General features: G+C 39.0%; 1 protein-coding gene across 1 annotated transcript in view; it reads right to left on the bottom strand.

Annotated features, from left to right (window-relative positions):
• Positions 1-295: 295 nt before the first annotated feature.
• rims4 (regulating synaptic membrane exocytosis 4) overlaps positions 296-20,941 on the bottom strand; it is a 44,685-nt gene continuing 24,039 nt past the window's right edge. Inside the window, exons 3-6 of the mRNA XM_024426409.1 lie at positions 6,397-6,509; positions 5,972-6,073; positions 5,538-5,677; positions 296-4,129 (exon numbers count right to left, since the gene is read on the bottom strand). Coding sequence (XP_024282177.1) covers positions 3,911-4,129; positions 5,538-5,677; positions 5,972-6,073; positions 6,397-6,509 — 574 coding nt within the window. The 3' untranslated portion in view covers positions 296-3,910. The remainder of the gene's footprint in view (positions 4,130-5,537; positions 5,678-5,971; positions 6,074-6,396; positions 6,510-20,941) is intronic.

Raw genomic sequence — 20,941 nt, 5'->3', positions numbered from 1 at the left:
CCATGACACAGAGTAATGTGCACTCTGCAAAGGACAACCAACAACCAGGCTGTGCTCTGTCTATGACCGCCATGGAGTGCCCTATACAGTCTACAAATGCTGTAGGTAACTTTATTCCTCAGGCCAAGAGTCTGAAAATGCAGAAAATATGACTTTAGGCTAGGTTGCATTGTTTACATAATCCGTTCATAAATAATTAACATTGATGTATCGGTATAGATTTGATTGCTTACCATAATCTGTTGATTTCATGTTGTCTGTCAAAGATACACACAGGAATGTTCACAACATGTTGTTACAAATAGGAGTAAACTATTTTATTGACAGTTGGAATAGAATAATAATTCACCAAATTGTGCATTACTCAACAATTAGTTTGAAAGAATTTCAAATATTCATGTTATAAATTATTGTGAATAAACCAAGGATCCACATGTTTAACAGCATCAGAAAGGATGTGTTCCCCATTTCATCCCACACCTCTGCACAAGAAAATGATATGCTCTGGGTGTAGTTGAAACACCCCCATGTATTTCACGAACATAAAACAGTGCTTTCCTCTTTTAAATACCCAAACCCGCAAAGCAACAGAGACGCATGGGGCAAATGAAACTGTGACAAAATAAGCATTGGACAAAATTGAATTCAAAATAAGTTGAGACATCGAAGAGAAAAAAAACAGTTCACATTTTCACACTTTTTTTCCCCTTGAATTACATTTTAGGATTGTTAAGTCATCTGGTATGATTCTTGTGTTTTTAAGGCCTCTACTTGCATCACAATTGATGGTAATGAATTTAGATGTGCATGACAGATACGAGTAAAACAAAAGGGATAAGGATTCTGATGATAGCACATTTTTTTGTGTTTTTGACATTCTCCACCAATTAACCATATTGAAACATCTCATTACAACAAACTCAAAGTCACACACCACTGCATCAGACCCATGAATTAAACTGTTGGATAGGCGATATCATACCTCTATGGCTGAGATACAGTATATGAGACAACCACAAGTTAAATTTGAAATCGGGTTGCACTTGTAAGTAGTTACATGGTTAATATTTTGAGCATTCTTCAAACATTTCCTTCAATACCAATGTTTTTCATTCAATCATAACATTTATTTTTTATTATATCACAGTTAGTGAATTTTACAATAAACCATGTTCCATTCCATTTGGAAATCCAAAATGGTACACCGAAGTACTAAAGTAGGTGAATGACAACCATGCAATGTCAATATTATTTTCTTTTCTTAATTTTTCATATAGCTACTTTAAATTGATTTTGAAAGTAATGGAATAAGGAACAGAAGCCTGGAATCTATTGTCTTTAATTGATAAAGGTTATTCCTCAAACTAAAACCTTCCATCAGTTTTTGATTGGAAAATGACTTCAGTTTTAAAATGGAGATTATTTAATGCCATGTGTATCTTTCAGTTGACATGGTACTAAATAATATCAGTTATTTTTGAAAACATAGATTTTTCCCCAAAGGTTTGTTTTACATATAAAAAGAAAATATTTTGGCACAAAGAAATAAAAAATACAAAAACATTCCATTTAAGATAAGTAGATTGATTTGATCTATACATTTTTTCATGTGTGAAATGTACAAAATACAATCGTACAGTACAATGCACTTTTTTACAAATGTTTTAAATCCTTAACTAGTTTTTCCAATATTCTTTAATAATATGGCGTCTTTCTTTTCATGTCTCTTCTATATAATATGTTCAGGCTAGTAAAGGTTCAATCCAAATGTTTTCTTGTTTGATTGTAAACTTGGTACAATGTGGTAAATGAGTTTTCTGGTCAGACTATGAGTGAAACTGTTTCTCAACATATCACCAACTCTGTTTAATGTTGTCCTCTTGTCCTATTGGGCCATCCTAATGATGTAGCATTTGTCAGTTCAAACACATGCATACACTTATACACTCACTCACACAAATGCATGCATACATACATACATACAGTACATACATACTTTACACACTTATTGTCTACACTGGATTGCATATAAATTACTTACAGGTTGTATTAGCTTAATAATAGTTTTAGCCTTATACATCACACTTCGAGGGACATAACATGGAGGTTTGTTGTGGATTGTTGTGGATGGGTGCTGCGCTACTTATTGCTTTACAAAATTAAGATATTGGTTGGAAAAATACATGTTTCAAAACAGTAAGTCTTGGTATCATATTCCTGTACCAGTGCTACCTGCTCTAGTGAGCTCTTATCTTTATCACTTTGATGCTGTGCCTACAATTTAATGTTCATCTTAAGACTTGAATTTAGTCTTCAAGTTAATTCAGCATTTTCAAAATGTTGTCTCCATATTATTTTTATTTTTTTACATTTCATAAAAATTTGACTTAATACATTATACACAACATGTAGGCTCATTCTAGCTAGACCCAGGTGTTCTGTGTAGTACTTAAACGGACCAAATACACTTGTTTCTTAATAGTTAATACAGCTATTCTGTTTTCAACAGTAGCACATAAGTCAGAATTGCAATAATCTTCATAAATCTGAACTGAACTGCTACATGTTAAGGACAATACACAATGTTCCAGTGAATGGTTAAAAGCCTATCCCCTCTGACCAGAACATTGGCCATAATCTTCTGTTTATTTCCCGACCATTCTACAGGTTGAACCACTTTTAACTGTTCGTTGGCACTGTGTGTGTTTTGTCGTTTAGTTCCTCAATCAATTTACAATTGAGTTTTAACCAACTTGTGTTGTTTCACTTCCCCTTGTAATATCTCATGCTTACTATTATTATTTTGTGATAAGCTAATACGGTATTCTGTCATGCAGATGCTACCACCTAATGCTACAACCTTACTATGCTACCAAGTTCTGCGTCTCTGCCCTTTGAACATTAATCAAATAAATCAGAAAACACACTTTGGCTCACTCAAGACTAACATTCATAGAAAAACATCTATAATAAAGCGGCCAAATAAAATACATGTTATTTTCATTACCCTACAGCTCTACAATTTTCTGTAAATTCCTTTGATTTAATTATATATCTGTCATATTTCCTCTCAGACCTTTGTAGATGATGAAAAAATATATTTCAAGCTTTCCTCACTGCTTCACTTGTGGAGTTGTGTTAATCACTACCTGCTTTGACAGTGTCATAATGATCATTGTAATTTAAAAAAGGACAGCTCTAACTGAATCTTCAGTGCCCCTGTCACGAGCTGTAATCAGATGTTTCCTTTCCAAAATTACCCTTTTGAACAATGGCACAAGCCACAAAGTCAAGACACTTACTGGTAAATTGGCACAGTTGAAACTGTTAAAATATTAGACAAGCTTCAAAGACAATCTTAAATCTATTCAAACAACACTTAAGCTCAATTTAAATTTGAATTCTCAGCTCTTTATTTAATTGTAGAGAGAATCTGCTTTCCTTGGTGGTAGATGTCTAGAACTTGTGTTGGCTTATTTGCTTCTGTACCAGCTACATTACAACCATGATATTGCACATTTCCCTCTGTGTTGCAACCTTCAGCTTCAGACCCAATGGCTGCCACCAGAACACAGGAATGAAACATCCCCAGAGGAGGGTTGCAAACCTCTCTCTTGCTCCCATGACATGCATTGACATATTATCTGGGGCCATGTAAAAAAAACAGCCCAAGTCAAGAGTAAGAATAAGGAAATCCTATTCTCAAAGTCTTTCTAGAACTTTGGTGCCCCCTTTTTCTGCTTGTTTAAAAGATTTTTTTTTCTGAAAAACAGTGCAAGGCCAGTGTCACTAACCATCTCAGAGCAGTACACTATGGTCAATATATGTCCCTCTGAAGGGGTAGTGCATTTCTTTTGGGGGGCACACAAAGGGAAGGGTGTGTTCAAAAAAGAGCCTGTTAGCAAAGTTCTTAAGAGCGCTCAAAGGATGGGCCCACGGTGCTCTCCAAGGACAGTTGGGAAGAGTGCCGGATCAATGGTGCCATCGTGGGGTCCACCATGGACGAGGTGGGGAAAAGCTTGTACCAGCCAATCACCATGCTCGTCAAATCCAGCTCCTCCAATAAGATGCGGGCGACACCCATGAAGCATTTACGATCCATGCGTCCGTAGTTTCCCCAAACAATCACCTGTTGGAGAAATAAAATGGGAATGTCAGTGAGACAAACAGAGATGCTATTTCCTGCAGGACAAAATAATCAATGACCAAAATTGATTTCCTCTGTGACTCAGTAGACAAATCACTTCTACTAATGTCTCTCAATCTTTGGACGGAAGATTGTTTCCCTGCCTCGGCATCCACTACAAATATGGTTCCTCCTCAACCTCAGGTTTCCAGAGGACATTTTGCAGAGGGGCTGGGTTCTATTTAAGCCTATAATGTTTGTTATGACAGAAAGGAGTAAATGTTCTCCTCTGAAAATGTTATTTCAGATGAATGTTCAACATCCCCTTTCCTTTCTAATACCATAAAACCAGGCAGTTTATCCCTGTGTTCCCATGCCAAGTCTCTTAGAGGCAGAAATGTGTCTGAACAGAATGATAAGGAGGGAGGTGCAAAGATCTAATTATGCAGTGATAGGACACCAAATCATTGCTGGGATTATTCACAAGCTGTCAAGTAAACAGTGACTGTTTCGAAAGGCTATTAACCTCTCTGTTCTGTTCTAACCTGCTAGGGCATGACTTTAGTTAGCCATATCCATGCAGAGCCCTTTTGCGGCTTCAATAGAGAAACTAAACTTGGGAAATACAGAGCCTGGCTCAAATGGATAAGGCTATCAAAATATGAAAATAGGGCAGTCACTATACTTTATTCTTTCTTTGGCACAGTCACTAATGAATGTCGGTGGAGTAAACTCAGTATGCCTTCAGTCCTTCCATTGTGCTTGTTCTCATAGCCGAGTGGGCAAGCCTGATCCCATACTAATAGAAACGGATTTTGTATGTCTGTACTGCCACAGGTGTGTGTGTGAGAAGTAAACAGGAAGAAGGTGTGAAAGGGAGCAGGGAGGAAAGAATGAGTGGAGAAAAATCTCCCGTGGACTTGTATATCAGGCTTCCTGGAGCAATCGTCCAAATCATCACTTTTCATCGTCTGATTGCACCTTCGGGGCAAGGAATTTGTTCCACTGGTAATGGTAGATGGTAGCTGACGCTACACTTATAGATATACTTTACATGATGTTGTCTTTACATCTTTATAGGCTAGTCTACAAAATTAGACAACAACACTAGTTAACATTAGCCCGGTGTCCTGCATTTGAGGTTATCGTCAACAGGAGTAAATATTCAGAGATACAGTATCTTTGATTGCCGCAGTCACTGCCATTGTAATTATCGTAGAGACCACCAGGGCCATGTTCATTGGGCACCAAGCGGAAGAAAACAGATGGAAAAGGGGAGGGACTACCTGGACCTGGATACTCATGATCAAAACATTTTTAAACATTTTCCATTGCGTGCCCTTATGAACATGAAACTGATGAACATATGGAGTGAATAGTGACTGAAAGACTGAAAACTGTTTTACCTTACCTGAACGACTTTCGCCTGTGGACTCTCCGAGAACACCAGCACTTGGTTATACAGAGGGTCCAGGGATTTCCTAACCGACTTTGTCTTCTTTTTTGCAACACAGATCCCCTTTTCAAGTAGGTACACTTTAATGTAAGCCGCTGGCAACAAGAGAAGACAGGTATTATTGCATTGTGTGTCTCTGGGGAACGCGTAATACCTCAAAGCAATCAGATCACACAGATACGCTTTTCATCCCCCATTTCAGATTACAAGATTAAAGATTAGACTTTGACATCTTGAAATCTACCATGAGGAACAAGGTTTGCAGTGTCTCAAAAATTGTTTTGTTTCTTCCTCCACTGTAGCAATATATGGTTTATTTTGAGTTCTGATTGGATATCATCTCCCAGAGAACTAAAGGGATTAGATGATGGTTGCATCTCCTTGCTCACCTGGAGGTCCTTTGGATCCAGGTTTCTGTGTGAGTCCTCTGGCCTGCACAATCTCCACCTCCAAACCACCATTTCTCTCCAACAGGCCTATTTCAACATCACCTGGATAATTATAAACATATCTATGACTATAGTCACTCACTCACACTCACAAACTTTACTACTATTGAATGTTGGCTGTATGGTTCATACACATTACCTATTTTAATACATGTCCTAACTCATGAAACCACACAAATCTTTTTACTTTAAGACAAACAATATATATTTTGCTCATGTGGTGAAGTGTGGCCCCTTCTGTCCATTACTGCACAATATATCTGTCCAGTTAAATAAAGGTTAAATAAATCAAATCAAATCAAATCAAATTTAAGGGACTTATTTTGGCTCCAGAGCTATCTCAAGCACAGCGTTGTAACTCTCACCCAATGATGTTGTGGCTAATGTCTGTCGCCCAACAAACTGTGCAGGGCCCATCCCATCTAGGAAGTCACTGAATTGGGCGTCAGAGGCAAGGCACATCCCACTGTAATTTAGACTGGCAAAAAGGAGAAAGAAAAATAAATGGGAGAAACTGTTAGCTTCGCTTCTCTAAAGAGCAATCCTAGTATAAGGCTTTATTTAATTAAGCTTTGTTTTACAGCTCCCTGCCAGGTAGCTATGTAGGAATTACATTTTGGTTTCTTTGAGATTCTGTGACACAACTTTTGTTGAATTCTTAGTTAATAATACCTTGTAAATAAAAGATAAGTATGAGTAAGCACCAGTGTTACCCTTTATTTTATGAGTATTTCTGAAAAATCATCGGATGTTTTGGAATCAAAACATTACTGCACGTAAGGCGCCAATCTAAAGTGAGATTTTTGGATATAAATATGCATATTATCGAACAAAACATACATGTATTGTGTAACATGATGTCCTATGAGTGTCCATGATCCATGAATGTCCATGATGTCCTATCCTTGTCTGGAAAAAAGGCTGTTTTTTTTTACTTGGCTATGACCTAACATAATCATATGTTCTGCTTTAGCTGTAAAGCATTTTTGAAATCGGACATGATGGGTAGATTAAAAAGGATGTTTATCTTTCATTTGCTGTATTGGACTTGTTAATGTGTGAAAGTTACATATTTCAAAAAAATATTTTTGAATTTCGTGCGCTGCCTTTTCAGCGGAATGTTGCCGCTAGCGGAACCCCTGCACTAGAAAAGTTCAAACTTGTTTTTCAACCACTCCACAAATGTATTTTTGGCAAGTCGATTAGGACATCTACTTTGTGCATGACACAAGTCATTTTTCCAACAATTGTTTACAGACAGATTATTTCACTTATACTTCATTGTATCACAATTCCAGTGGGTCATAAGTTTACATACACTAAGTTGACTGTGCCTTTAAACAGCTTGGAAAATTCCAGAAAATGATGTCATGGCTTTAGAAGCTTCTGATAGGCTAACTGACATCATTTGAGTCAATTGGAGGTGTACCTGTGGATGTATTTCAAGGCCTACCTTCAAACTCAGTACCTCTTTGCTTGACATCATGTGAAAATCAAAAGAAATCAGCCAAGCCCTCAGAAAAGAATTGTAGACCTCCACAAGTCTGGTTCATCCTTGGGAGCAATTTCCAACGGCCTGAATTTACCATGTTCATCTGTACAAACAATAGTACGCAAGTATAAACACCATGGTTTACGCAGCCTTCGAGACCTATATCGACACAACCTGAAAGGCCGCTCAGCAAGGAAGAAGCCACTGCTCCAAAACTGCCATAAAAAAGCTAGACTACAGTTTGCACTTGCACATGGAGACAAATATCATACTTTTTGGAGAAATGTCCTCTCGTCTGACGAAACAAAAATAGAACTGTTTGGCCATAAAGATCATCGTTATGTTTGGAGGAAAAAGGAGGAGGCTTGCAAGCCGAAGACCACCATCCCAACCGTGAAGCACGGGGGTGGCAGCATCATGTTATGGGGGTGATTTTCTGCAGGAGGGACTTGTGCACTTCACAAAATAGATGGCATCATGAGGTAGAGAAATGATGTGGATATATTGATGCAACATCTCAAGACATCAGTCAGGAAGTTGAAGCTTGGTCGCAAATGGGTCTTCCAAAAGTACAATGACCCCAAGCATACTTCCAAAGTTGTGTCAAAATGGCTTAAGGACAACAAAGTCAAGGTATTGGAGTGGCCATCACAAAGCCCTGATCTCAATCCCATAGAAAATGTGTGGGCAGAACTGAAAAAGCATGGCGAGCAAGGAATGGGCCAAAATTGACCCAACTTATTGTGGAAAGGTTGTGGAAGGCTACCCGAAACGTTTGACCCATGTTAAACAATTTAAAGGCAATGCTACCAAATAGTAATTTAGTGTATGTAAACTTCTGACCCACTGGGAATGTGATGAAAGTAATTAAAGCTGAAATAATTTATTCTCTCTATTCTTATTCTGACATTTCACAGTCTAAAAATAAAGTGGTGATCCTAACTGACCTAAGACAGGGAATTTTTACTAAGATTAAATGTCAGGAATTGTGAAAACCTCAGTTTAAATGTATTTGGCTAAGGTGCATGTAATCTTCCGACTTCAGCTGTAAAATGTCTGCTAAATGGCATATGATAATTAGTTTTGAATAAAATTACTATTTTACTTCTTCACCCCCCTCACTCAATCACAGTGATTGGAGAGGCACCTGAGCTCTTATACTCAGCTCATCCCGATTTCCTTTGTATTTTATTCCGTCAGAGACAAAATGCTGCCAAAAATCACACATCAAGTAATTCCCTTAATTCTGCCTCCAGGCTGGTGGTTTAGCTGCTCCTCAGTGCTGGCCTGCCGCCAGAGGACCACTCTGTGCTGCTTCCTGCCATAGACAGGCCGCCCAAACTCCAGCCTCATTGTCAGACACCATTAAGCCAAAGCTGCCGCTATTATATAAGAGCACTGAGTTCCACTGCACCAATACAGTGGCAGTTCTCTATCGAATGTTTAATTGACATGAACCCACAGCCTTGAATATTGGAGGGGGTAAGGCTGATGTTGTGTTGAAGGGAGGTGTATGAGGAGAGCATTTGTTATCGCTTTACTAGGGGTGGCCATTGCTATGTTTAGATGTTGTCATTGAATAACTCAGTCCATTACAGGACATGGCAACTAACATGCTGTAATAAAGTGTAATGCAGTGTGTGTTGTTGTGGCTCCCAGGTCAGTGTTACAGACTGCTGACATTGTGACTGCAGATACAATTAAGGTTCACAGGTGCATTTGATTTTACTGTGGTATTTACATTTCACTATATGTACACCATTGCATCCAAGTTCAGCATTTTAAAAGGCTCATCAGGATCATCACAGAAAACCCTTTTGCAATTATGTTAGCACAGCTGAAAACTGTTGTTCTGGCCTTCTTAAGACTAGTTGAGCATCTGGAGCATGGGATTGATAAAGGCTCAGAATGGCCAGAAACAAAGAACTTTCTTCTGAAACTCATCAGTCTATTCTTGTTCTGAGAAATGAAGGCTATTCCATGTGAGAAATTGCCAAGAAACTGAAGATCTGGTACAACGCTGTGTACTACTCCCTTCACGGAACAGTGCAAACTGGCTCTAACCAGAAATGAAAGAGGGTTGGGAGGCCCCAGTGCACAACTGAGCAAGAGGACAAGTACATTAGAGTGTCTAGTTTGAGAAACATATGCCTCACAAATCCTCAACTGGCAGCTTCATTAAATAGTACCTGCAAAACACCAGTCTCAACGTCAACAGTGAAGAGGTGACTCCGGGATGCTGCCCTTCTAGGCAGCATTGCAAAGAAAAAGCTATTTCTCAGACAGGCCAATAAAAATAATAGATTGAGATGGGAAAAAGAACACAGACACTGGACAGAGGAACTCTGCCTATAAGGTCAGGATACTGGAGTCGCCTCTTCACTGTTGACGTTGACACTGGTTTTTTGAGATATTGCTTGCCTGAGGTAGAGTACCTCATGATAAGCTGTAGACCACACTATCTACCAAGAGAGTTTTCATCAGTGGTGTAAAGTTTTTTGGGGTATGTGCACATTCATTTACTATTTATATTTTTGGCAACTTTTACTTTACCTTCACTACATTCCTAAAGACAATAATGCACTTTTTACTCCATACATTTTCCCTGACACCCAAAAGTATTCGTTACATTTTGACAAGAAAATGGTCCAATTCACACACTTATAAAGAGAACATCCCTGGTCGTCCCTACTGCCTCTGATCTGGCAGACGCACTATACACAAATGCTTCATTTGTAAATTATGTCTGAGTGTTGGGAGTGTGCCCCTGGCTAACCATCAATAAAAAAAGCAAGAAAAGTGTGCCGTCTGGTTTGCTTAATATAAGGAACTTAAGTACATTTTAGTAATTCCATTTACTTTTGATAATTAAGTATATTTAAAATCATATACTTTTAGACTTTTACTCAAGTAATATTTTACTGGGTGACTTTCTCTTTTACTTAGGTCATTTTCTATTAAGGTATCTTTACTTTTACTAAAGTATGACAATTGAATAATTTTTCCACCACTGGTTTTCATCTCTATTTTTTGTAGCCATCTATTTACCACCCCAAACTTGGACTAAGACCGCACTCAGCGAGTTGTATAAGGCCATAAGCAAACAAGAAAATGCTCATCCAGAAGCGGCACTCCTAGTGTAGAGTGTTTAACACAAAATCTGGGGAGGGGTCAGCTGAGTTTAAGACTGCATCATCTGCATTTAAATGGATAAGAGAGCTTCCTACTGCCTGAGCTATGTAAATTGAGAAGAGCGTTGGGCCTAGGATCGAGCCATGAGGTACACCATTGGTGACAGGCAGTGGCTGAGACAGCAGATGTTCTGACATTATACACTGCACTCTTTGAGAGAGGTAGTTAGCAAACCAGGCCAAAGACCCCTCAGAGACACCAATACTCCTTGTTCGGCACACAATAATGGAATGGTCTACTGTATCAAAATCTTTGGCCAAGTCATTAAAAATAGCAGCACAACATTGTTTAGAATAAAGGGCAATGGTGACATCATTGAGGACATTTAAGGTTGCAGTGACACATCCATAACCTGAGCAGAAACCAGATTGCAAACCAGAGAGAATACTATAGACATCAAGGAAGCAAGTCAGTTGATTATTGAAAAGTTTTTCCAACACTTTTGATAAACAGGGCAAAATAGAAATAGGCCTATAACATTTAGGATCAGCTTGATCCCCCCCCCCCTTTAAATTAAGGACGAACAGTGACTGCCTTCCTAGCAATGGGAACCCCCCAGAGAGAAGAGCCAGGTTAAGAAAGTCAGAGATAGGCTTGGCAATTATAGGGGCAGCAACATTAAAGAGGAAAGGGTCTAAACCATCTGACCCAGATGTTTTTTGGGGGGGTCAAGTTTAAGGAGCTCCTTTAGCACCTCGGACTCAGTGACCGCCCGCAGGGAGAAACTTTGTTAGCTGAGCAGGGGAAAAAGAGGGAGGAGCATCAGGGCTAGTCACATTAGAAGGGTGAGAGATGAGGAAATGTTGGACAGGCAAGGGGGCATGGCTGAGTAAAATAGGAATCCTGACATAATGAAGTGGTGGTTAAAAAGCTCAGCCATGTGCTTCTTGTCAGTAACAACAACATCATCAACTTTAAGGGACATGGGCAGCTACGAGGAGGAGGGTTTATTCTCCAGGTCTTCAACTGTTTTCCAGAACTTTTTGGGGTTAGACCCACAGAGAGAGAACTGCTCCTTAAAGTCACTAACTTTGGCTTTCCAGATAGCCCGAATGGACTTATTTTTCATTTTCCTGAACGAGAGCCAGTCAGACTGAGTATGCATGTGCCGAGCATTTCGCCAAATGCAATTATTGAGGTGGAGTAACTCTGCAAGAACACGGTCGAACCAGGGGCTGAAGCTGTTATTAATTCTAATTTTCTTCATGGGGGTGTGTTTGTTAACAATATCAATGAAAATATCAAGGAAGAAGGTCGAAGTGACAAACTATCATGGCCCAAACACATCAAGAAAGTCGTGAAGAGGACACGACAAAACCATCACAAATTTTTACAGATGCACAATTGAAAGCATCTGGTACAGAAAATGCACCGCCCTGCAAGGCTCTCCAGAAGGTAGTGTGGTCTGCCCAATGCATTACCGGAGGCAAGCTAGGACACCGACAGCACCCGATGTGACAGTTAGGCCAAAAAGATCATCAAGGACATCAGCCACCCGAGCCACTGCCTGTTCACCCGCTATCATCCAGAAGGCGAGGTCAGTACAGGTGCATCAAAGCTGGGACCGAGAAACTGAAAAACAGCTTCTATCTCAAGGTCAACAGACTGTTAAACTTCCATCACTAGCACATTAAAACTTGTTGAGGATAGGGGGCAGTATTTTCACTTTGGATGAATTGCGTGCCCATAGTGAACTGCATCAAACTCTGTCCTAGATTGCTAATATATGCATATTATTATTACTATTGGATAGAAAACACTCTGAAGTTTCTAAAACTGTTTGAATTATGTCTGTGAGTATAACAGAACTCATAGGGCAGGCAATCTTCCAACAAGAAGTGAAATTCTGAAAGTTGGGGCAACTTTGACGTCATCACCCCCTCCTTTCCCAACAAGATATGGATCTGGAAGCACTTCCTACGCCTTCCACTAGATGTCCTCATTCAGTAGAAAGTGGAATGGAGCATTTGCTGTGAACTTTGACCGAATGGGAGGGGAAATAGTCAGTGTCCCGACAGAATGCCATTTTCCTGTGGCGCATTTCTCTGTGGGAGATACCGCTGTTCCATTTGGCTCCAGATGAAAACGTATGATCCGGTTGGAACGTTATTGGATATATATGATAATAACATCCTGAAGATTGATTCTCTACTTAGTTTGACCAGTTTATTCGACCTGGAATATATCTTTTGGAAGTTTTCGTGCGAGTTATCTTGGACCAGCAGTCAGTTTTTGGGCACGTGAGCTGAAAGTGATAGCAAATGCAGCTACTTGGACACTAGTATTGGACGTTATGGAACAAAACAACAATTTATTGTGGAACTAGGACTCCTTGCACTACATTCTGATGAAAGATCATCAAAGATAAGGGAATATTTATGTTGTAATTTCGTATTTCTGTTGACTCCAACATGGCGGAGAAATACTGTCTGAGCGCCGTCTCAGATTATTGCAATGTTAGGCTTTTTCCGTAACGTTTTTAAAAAATCTGACACAGCGGTTGCATTAAGAACCAGTGTATCTTTAATTATATGTAGAACATATATCTTTAGTCAAAGTTTATGATGAGTATTTCTGTTATCTGGCGTTCTATAATTCCTCCGGATATTTTGTAGGAATTTCTGAACATGGCATCAATGTAAACCGAGATTTGTGGATATAAAAATGCATATTATCGAACAAAACATAAATGTACTGTGTAACATGTCATATGACTGTCATCTGATGAAGATTTTCAAAAGGTTAGTGATTAATTTGATCTCTAATCCTGTTTTTGTGATTTTTATCTTTGGCTGGAAAAAATGGCTGCTTTTTTCCATTGATTTGGTGGTGGTCTAACATAAATATTTGTTGTGTTTTCGCTGTAAAACATTTAAAAAATCTGACATGATGGGTAGATGAACAAGATGTTTATCATTCATTTGAGGTATTGGACTTGTTAATGTGTGAAAGTTAAATATTTCTAAAGAATATTTTTGAATTCCTAGCGCCACCTTTTCAGCTGAATGGGGGGGGGCTGCTGCCTATGGGCATATACTAGGAATTACTGGCCACTTTATGGTATCTTAGTCACTTAATGTTTACATATCTGGCAATACTCATCTCATGTGCATATACTGTTTTCTATACTATTCTATGGTATCTCATTCACCTAATAATGTTTACATAACTTGCATTACTCATCTCATATGTATATACTGTTTTCTATACTATTCTACTGTATCTTAGTCCATTCTGCTATGACATCGCTCATCCATATGTATATAGTCTTAATTCATTCCTACTTAGATTTGTGTGTATTGGGTATATGTTGTGTAATTTGTTAGATATCTACTTGTTAGATATTACTGCACTGTAGGAGCTAGAAACACAAGCATTTCGCTACACCCACAATAACATCTGCTAATCACGTGTTAATCATGTGTATGTGACCAGTAACATTTGATATGATTAGATCAGATTTTTCCACCTCAGGAGACTAAAAAGATTTGGCATGGGTCCCCAGATCCTCAAAAAGTTATACTGCCGCACCATCAAGAGCATGGTTGCATTCACCGCCTGGTATGGTGGTGAGTAAGCATTTCATGGTGGTCTACACTTGTTGTATTCTGCGCATGTGACAAATAAATGTGATTTGATTTGAATTATGGTCTTGATTATGATGAAGCAGCTTGACAGGAGGTTGGTGGCACCTTAATTGGGGAGAACAGACTTGTGGTAATTGCTGGAGCAGAATCAGTGTAGTGGTATCAAATACATCAAACATGGTTTCCATGTGTTTGATGGTATTCTATTTCCTCTGTTCCAGCCATTATTATGAGCCGTCCTCCACTCGGTAGCCGGCTATATAGCGGCTATACGACTGAGCTGATTAATGATTCATTTCTACTCATTAGCGGGCAATCCAGGACTCACTTTCTATAATTAGTTAACGCTGTTGTTACTTATTGTTAGATGATAGGGACATTTTGACGGTACATGTGTGCAATTAATTCAGTACAAACAATTAAAGCCACAATCTGTAATTTCAACTGCCTGACCCTGCCACAATGTTTAGGAAGTAGAGGGATGGGGGTGTGGAAATGTAACCACTCTCAAATGGATTGCTATGGGTCACTGAGTATAAATCATAACCTGATAGTTCAAAGATGTACTATGCCTTCAGAAAGTATTTTGTTGTGTTACAAATTGGGATTAAAATGGATGTTAATTTTTTTTAACAATCTATACAAAATACTCTGTAATGTCAAAGTGGAAGAAAATAAACTATTAATGAAAAATAAAACACTAATATATCTTCATTAGATACGTTTTCAACCCTCTGAGTCATTACATATTAGAATCACCTTTGGCAGCAGAGATGTGAGTCTTTTTGGGTAAGTGTCTAAGAGCTTTGCACACCTGGATTGTACAATATTTTCCCAATATTGTTTTTTAAACTCTTTAAGCTCTGTCAAGTTGGTTGTTGATCATTGCCCAGACAGCCATTTTCAAGTCTTGCCATAGATGTTCAAGCCGCTTTAAGTCAAACCTGTAACTAGGCCACTCAGGAACATTCAATGTCGTCTTGGTAAGCAACTCCAGTCTATATTTGGCCTTGAGTATTAGGTTTAAGTCCTGCCGAAGGTGAATTTGTCTCCCGGTGTTTGTTGGAAAGCAGACTGAAACAGGTTGTCCTCCAGGATTTTGCCTGTGCTTAACTCTATTCTGTTTATTTTTATGGTAAAAAAAAACCCTAGACCATGCCGATGATGAGCATATCCATAGCAGGATGCAACCACCAATATGCTTGAAAATGTGAAAATACTCATTGATATGTTGGATTTGACCCAAACATAATGCTTTGTACTCAGTACAATAAGTCAATTTCTTTGCCACATTTTTTGCAGGATTACTTTCGTGCCTTGTTGCAAACATATGCATGTTTTGGAATATTTTTATTTGTACAGTCTTCCTTCTTTCACTCTGTCTTTGTGGAGTAACTACAATGTTCATGATCCATCCTCAGTTTTCTCCTATCACAGCCATTAAACTCTGTAACTGTTTTAAAATCACCATTCGGTCTCATGGTGAAATCCCTGAGCAGTTTCCTTCCTCTCTGGCAACTGAGTTAGGAACAACGCTTGTATCTTTGTAGTGACTGGATGTAATGAAACACCTTCCAAAGCGTAATTAATAACTTCACCATGCTCAAAGGGATATTCAGTGTCTGTTTTATCTACCAATAGATGCCCTTCTTTAAGAAGCAAAAAAAAAAAAAACTCCTTGGTCTGTGTTAATTTTTTCAAAAATCTAAATTTCACTTTGACATTGTGGGTTATTGTGTGTAGATCTCCATTTCATGCATATTCAATTCAGGCTGTAACAACAAAATGTGGAGAGAGAAAAAATTAAGGGGTGTGAATACATTCAGAAGGCACTTTCTGAATATTCAAATGAAAACAAAAACAAAAACACTAGAATAAGCAAACCCCCCACCCCCCACCCCTGTACCAACCTTGCTCATTGAGCTGAACATAGGTGCTGAAGACGCATAATGAATTTCCTCCCTGTGTTAAAGTTATGACCTCGATTCCTCGTTTTTTTCCCCCTTCTCTCTGGTTCTTCGCTGATCTATTTTTAAAGCACTTCAGGGACAGTCCAAACCAGCTGCCACACATTTGGACAGGCAGTCTTGGGAGATTTCTCACCCTATCTCATCTATCTTCTGCCATCACTCTCGACTCAGGTTCACTGTTTCTTTATCAAATAGCGCTTGAAGAAACACGGACATTCTGGGTAATGAGTGGGATAACAAAATACAGACTGACCCAATAACTCTTTTGCTCTCTGTTGCTATTATGCATTACATCCTGTTCCACTGAAATTAAAGTTTTACTCTTGATAAATGAAAATGATTACCCCTGTGTCTCTAATGTACCGTATATTCTAGTTGGCAATGTATGAACACAAAATATATTATAATTTGACTAACAGGTCTATTTTCATGCATTAATAATGATCCTGTGCCCATTACCTTATTAAAATACACATGCTCAATCATCATGCTTCATTACTTTGCCAGCTGAAATATGCAGAGGTACACTATATGACCAAAATTATGTGGACACCTGCTCGTCAAACATCTCATTACCAAATCATGGGCATTAAAATGGAGTTGATCCCCCTTTACTGCAATAACAGCCTCCACTCTTCTGGGAAGGCTTTCCACTAGATGTTGAAACGTTGCTGCGGGGACTTGCTTCCATTCAGCCGCAAGAGCATTAGTGAGGTTAGGCACTGATGTTGGACAATTAGGCCTGGCTCGAAGTCTGCGTTCCAATTCATTCCAAAGGTGTTCGATGGAGTTGAGGTCAGGGCTCTGTGCACATCAGTCAAGTTCTTCCACACCGGTCTCGACAAACCATTTCTGTATGGACCTTGCTTTGTGCACAGGGGCATTGTCATGCTGAAACAGGAAAGGGCCTTCCCCAAACTGTTGCCACAAAGTTGGAAGCATAGAATCGTCTAGAATGTCATTGATGCTGTAGCGTTAAGATTTCTCTTCACTGAACTGAGGAGCCTGAACCATGACAAACAGCCTCAGACCAGTATTCTCCTCCACCAAACTTTACAGTTGTCACTATTCATTCGTTCTGTGAGCTTGTGTGGCCTACCACTTCGCAGCTGAGATGTTGTTTCTCCTAGACGTTTCCACTTCACAATAACAGCACTTACAGTTGCCCGGGGCAGCTCTAGCAGGGCAGAAATGTAATGAACTGACTTGTAGGAAAGGTGGTATCCTATGACGGTGCCACGTTTAAAGTCAATGAGCTCTTCAGTAAGGCCATTCTACTGCCAATGTTTGTCTATAGAGATTGACTGGCTGTATGCTCGATTTTATACACCTGTCATCAACAGGTGTGCCTGAAATTAACGAATCCACTCATTTGAAGGGGTGTCCACATACTCAATCACATTTTAGACTTCCATGTTTGTTTGTTGTGACAAAAACTAAGTCAACATATTTCAGCGACACTGAAACAAATACTATGGTCAAATCCTGCGATTTGTATCTAATGTTGTACGTCAGGGATTATGTACATATTTTTTAGAAAACGAGAGCCAATCTCATGCAACCTATGGTATATAAAATAGCTTTTGAAATTAGATTGGGTGAGTTGACTGAGAATACATTCTCATTTGCAACAATGACCTGGGGAAAGGTACAAAACATAGGCCTAGTTACATACAAGATCTAAGCAAGCAAAAAAAACACAACACAATACAAAATAAAAAAAACTTAAGATCAATCATAGAAATATAAAAAACAAACACATTATTCCTTAAAAAGGTTCTCACATAGCTCTCTGACTGCATCAGAGGCACCAATTCATGAAATTTAAACCATTCCACAAGCAACGTGCAAAATAGATAAAGACAGATTTACATATCTCTGTCAAGATCGAAGGGACCTCTAGAGTTTACCGTTCCCGAGATCTCTAGAGTTTACCGTTCCCGAGATCTTGTCTGATAGCTTGTATCTCTATAGGTTACCAGAGAAGTAAGGTAGGGTGGTAGTTTACACAAGAGGGCTTTATAGACAAAAAAGCTTAATGCATAGATCTGTGAGACTTCGAATAGGGCCAGCCTACTTTCTCATACAGAGTACATTGATGTGTGCTGAACCTACTGCCCGTAAAGAAGCATTATGCACTATTATATACAGTGGCTTCAATACAATGGCAGCTGCATTCATATAAATTATATTGCCATCGTTTAAAATCGGAATGAATATCGACTGAATGATTTGTTTTCTGCTATTTACCGTAAGGTACAACCTATTCCTGTAAAATAAGCCAATTTTTATACTTAACTTTTTAACAACTCATTAACATGTATCGGGATATCCAGATATTTACACTTTGTTTAACCTGCATTAAGCACTAACTTTAGTTCAACAAAGGCCCTCTGCAGGGCAATAAAGACAGACTGAAAGAGCCTGGTCAGCCGTGGGGGCAATAGCATACACAAAAGTGTAATCTGCATACAGGTGAAGGTTGAACGTTTTTACAGATGAACCAATATTGTTAATATAAATCGTGAAAAGAACTGACCAAGACTTTAACCTTGTGGGACACCCTCTGTTATGTCCACAAAACACGATTTAACACCATCAGTAAATACACTGTGTTCTGTCCTATGAATAATTTTCAAAACCTGCAACATGCAGCCTGGTTCAGACCAATTATTGTAAGTCTCTGAATAAGTAATGAGTGACCCACAGTGTTGAAAGCCTTAGACAGGTCAATAAAAAGGGCTCCACAATGTTTTTTCCTATCCAAACAATTAAAAAACGTAATTTAGCAGAAGCAGAGATGGTGGTGTACATTTAGAATACATCTTAAGTTTAAAAAGGATCTAAGTTGAGTATTTACCAAGGATTCTAAAATGTTTGCTAGGGAAAAGGGCCGGTAATTATTTTGGTCACAAGGGTCACCACCTTTGTGAAGGGGTATATGTGCTGCCTTCCAGACCGTGGGGATGATACCAGAAGTAATCGTAAGGGTACAAATATGTGTTAAAGATTCTGCAATCAGAGCAGAAGAAAGCTGCAGCAAGAAGGGATCACGGAAATCTGCCTCAGTGGATTGTTTTTACATCAATCTCCAAGCAAGGCATATAGCACATGACAAGTACAAAGTTGTTGAAATGAAAACATAGATTCACCAGAAGTTGCCTGATCCTCCATCAATCCAACTGGGGGTTGGGAGAGGGAGGAGCCATCTACTGACTGACCAGGGCCAGCTAAACCAATATTTATTTCAAATTAAAATTGTACTGAGATAAAATCATGATTAAAAGCACAACTTATTTAATTTTTCCCAGTAATGATGCCAGAGTCTGACAGAATTTGCTTAGGCAGGGAAGGAGGGGAATTCCCAAACTTCATTGCATTTACTGTTTTTAAATATTTGGACGGATCACTAACAGTCAGAAATAGAACTTAGAAAGTAGCTGGATTCAACTTTCTAAATTGAGCAAGTACATGTATTTCTCAATTGTCTGAAAAGCTGCCAATTGGCTAACAAGTCTCTTTTTTGTCTTTGCTCAGGCCTGATTTCTCATCATAATGAGATCTGAAAGTTCTATAGAGAATCATGTATTAGCTATATTTGTTACTCTAAGGTGTTTAAAGCGGGCGTTTGTCACCCTGAGATATACAAAGAGATTAGAAAATACCTGCTATAAACAAGTAACCAGAAATTCAAACTTTTTGGGAATAGTGACACTTAGGGAACATGATGCTACAAGAGTCAATTTCCCATACAGTACCAGTCAAAAGTTTGGACACACCTACTCATTCAAGGGTTGTTTTTACTATTTTCTACATTGTAGAATAATAGTGAAGGCATCAAATTATGAAATAACACATATGGAATCATGTAGTAACCAAAAAAGTGTTAAACAAATATATTTTAGATTCTTCAAAGTTTTGCATTGACAGTTTTGCACACTCTTGACATTCTCTCAACCAGATTCACCAGTAATGCTTTTCCAACAGTTTTGAAGGAGTTCCCTCTTATGCTGAGCACTTGTTGGCTGCTTTTCCTTCAATCTGCGGGTCAAACTCATCCCAAACCATCTCAACTGGGTTGAGGTCGAGTGATTGTGGAGGCCAGGTCATCTGATGCAGCACTCCATCACTCTCCTTCTTGGTCAAATATACCTTACACAGCCTGGAGGTGTGTTGGGCCATGGTCCTGTTGTAAAACAAATTATAGTCCCACTAACGCAAAACCAGATGGAATGGCGTATCGCTGCAGAATGCTGGGCCTTGAATTCTAAATAAATCACAGACCGGGTCACCAGCAAAGCACCCCCTCACCATCACACCTCCATGCTTCACGGTGGGAAACACACATGCGAAAATCATCCGTTTACCAACTCTGCATCTCACAAAGACACAGCGGATGGAACCAAAAATCTATAATCTGGACCAAAGGACAGATTTCCACCGGTCTAATGTCCATTGCTAGTGTTTTCTTGGCCCAAGCAAATCTCTTCTTCTTATTGGTGTCCTTTAGTCGTGGTTTCTTTGCAGCAATTCAACCATAAAGGCCTGATTCTCACAGTTTCCTCTAAACAGTTGATGTTGAGATGTGTCTGTTACTTGAACTCTGTGAAGGATTTACTTGGGCTGCAATCTGAGGTGCAGTTAACTCTAATGATCTAATGAACTTATC

Source organism: Oncorhynchus tshawytscha, linkage group LG07, assembly GCF_018296145.1.
Source record: "Oncorhynchus tshawytscha isolate Ot180627B linkage group LG07, Otsh_v2.0, whole genome shotgun sequence".
In the NCBI taxonomy this organism is placed as follows: Eukaryota; Metazoa; Chordata; class Actinopteri; order Salmoniformes; family Salmonidae; genus Oncorhynchus; species Oncorhynchus tshawytscha.
The sequence above is the reverse complement of the archived record's forward strand: the minus strand, read 5'-3'. Positions and strand labels throughout refer to the sequence as shown.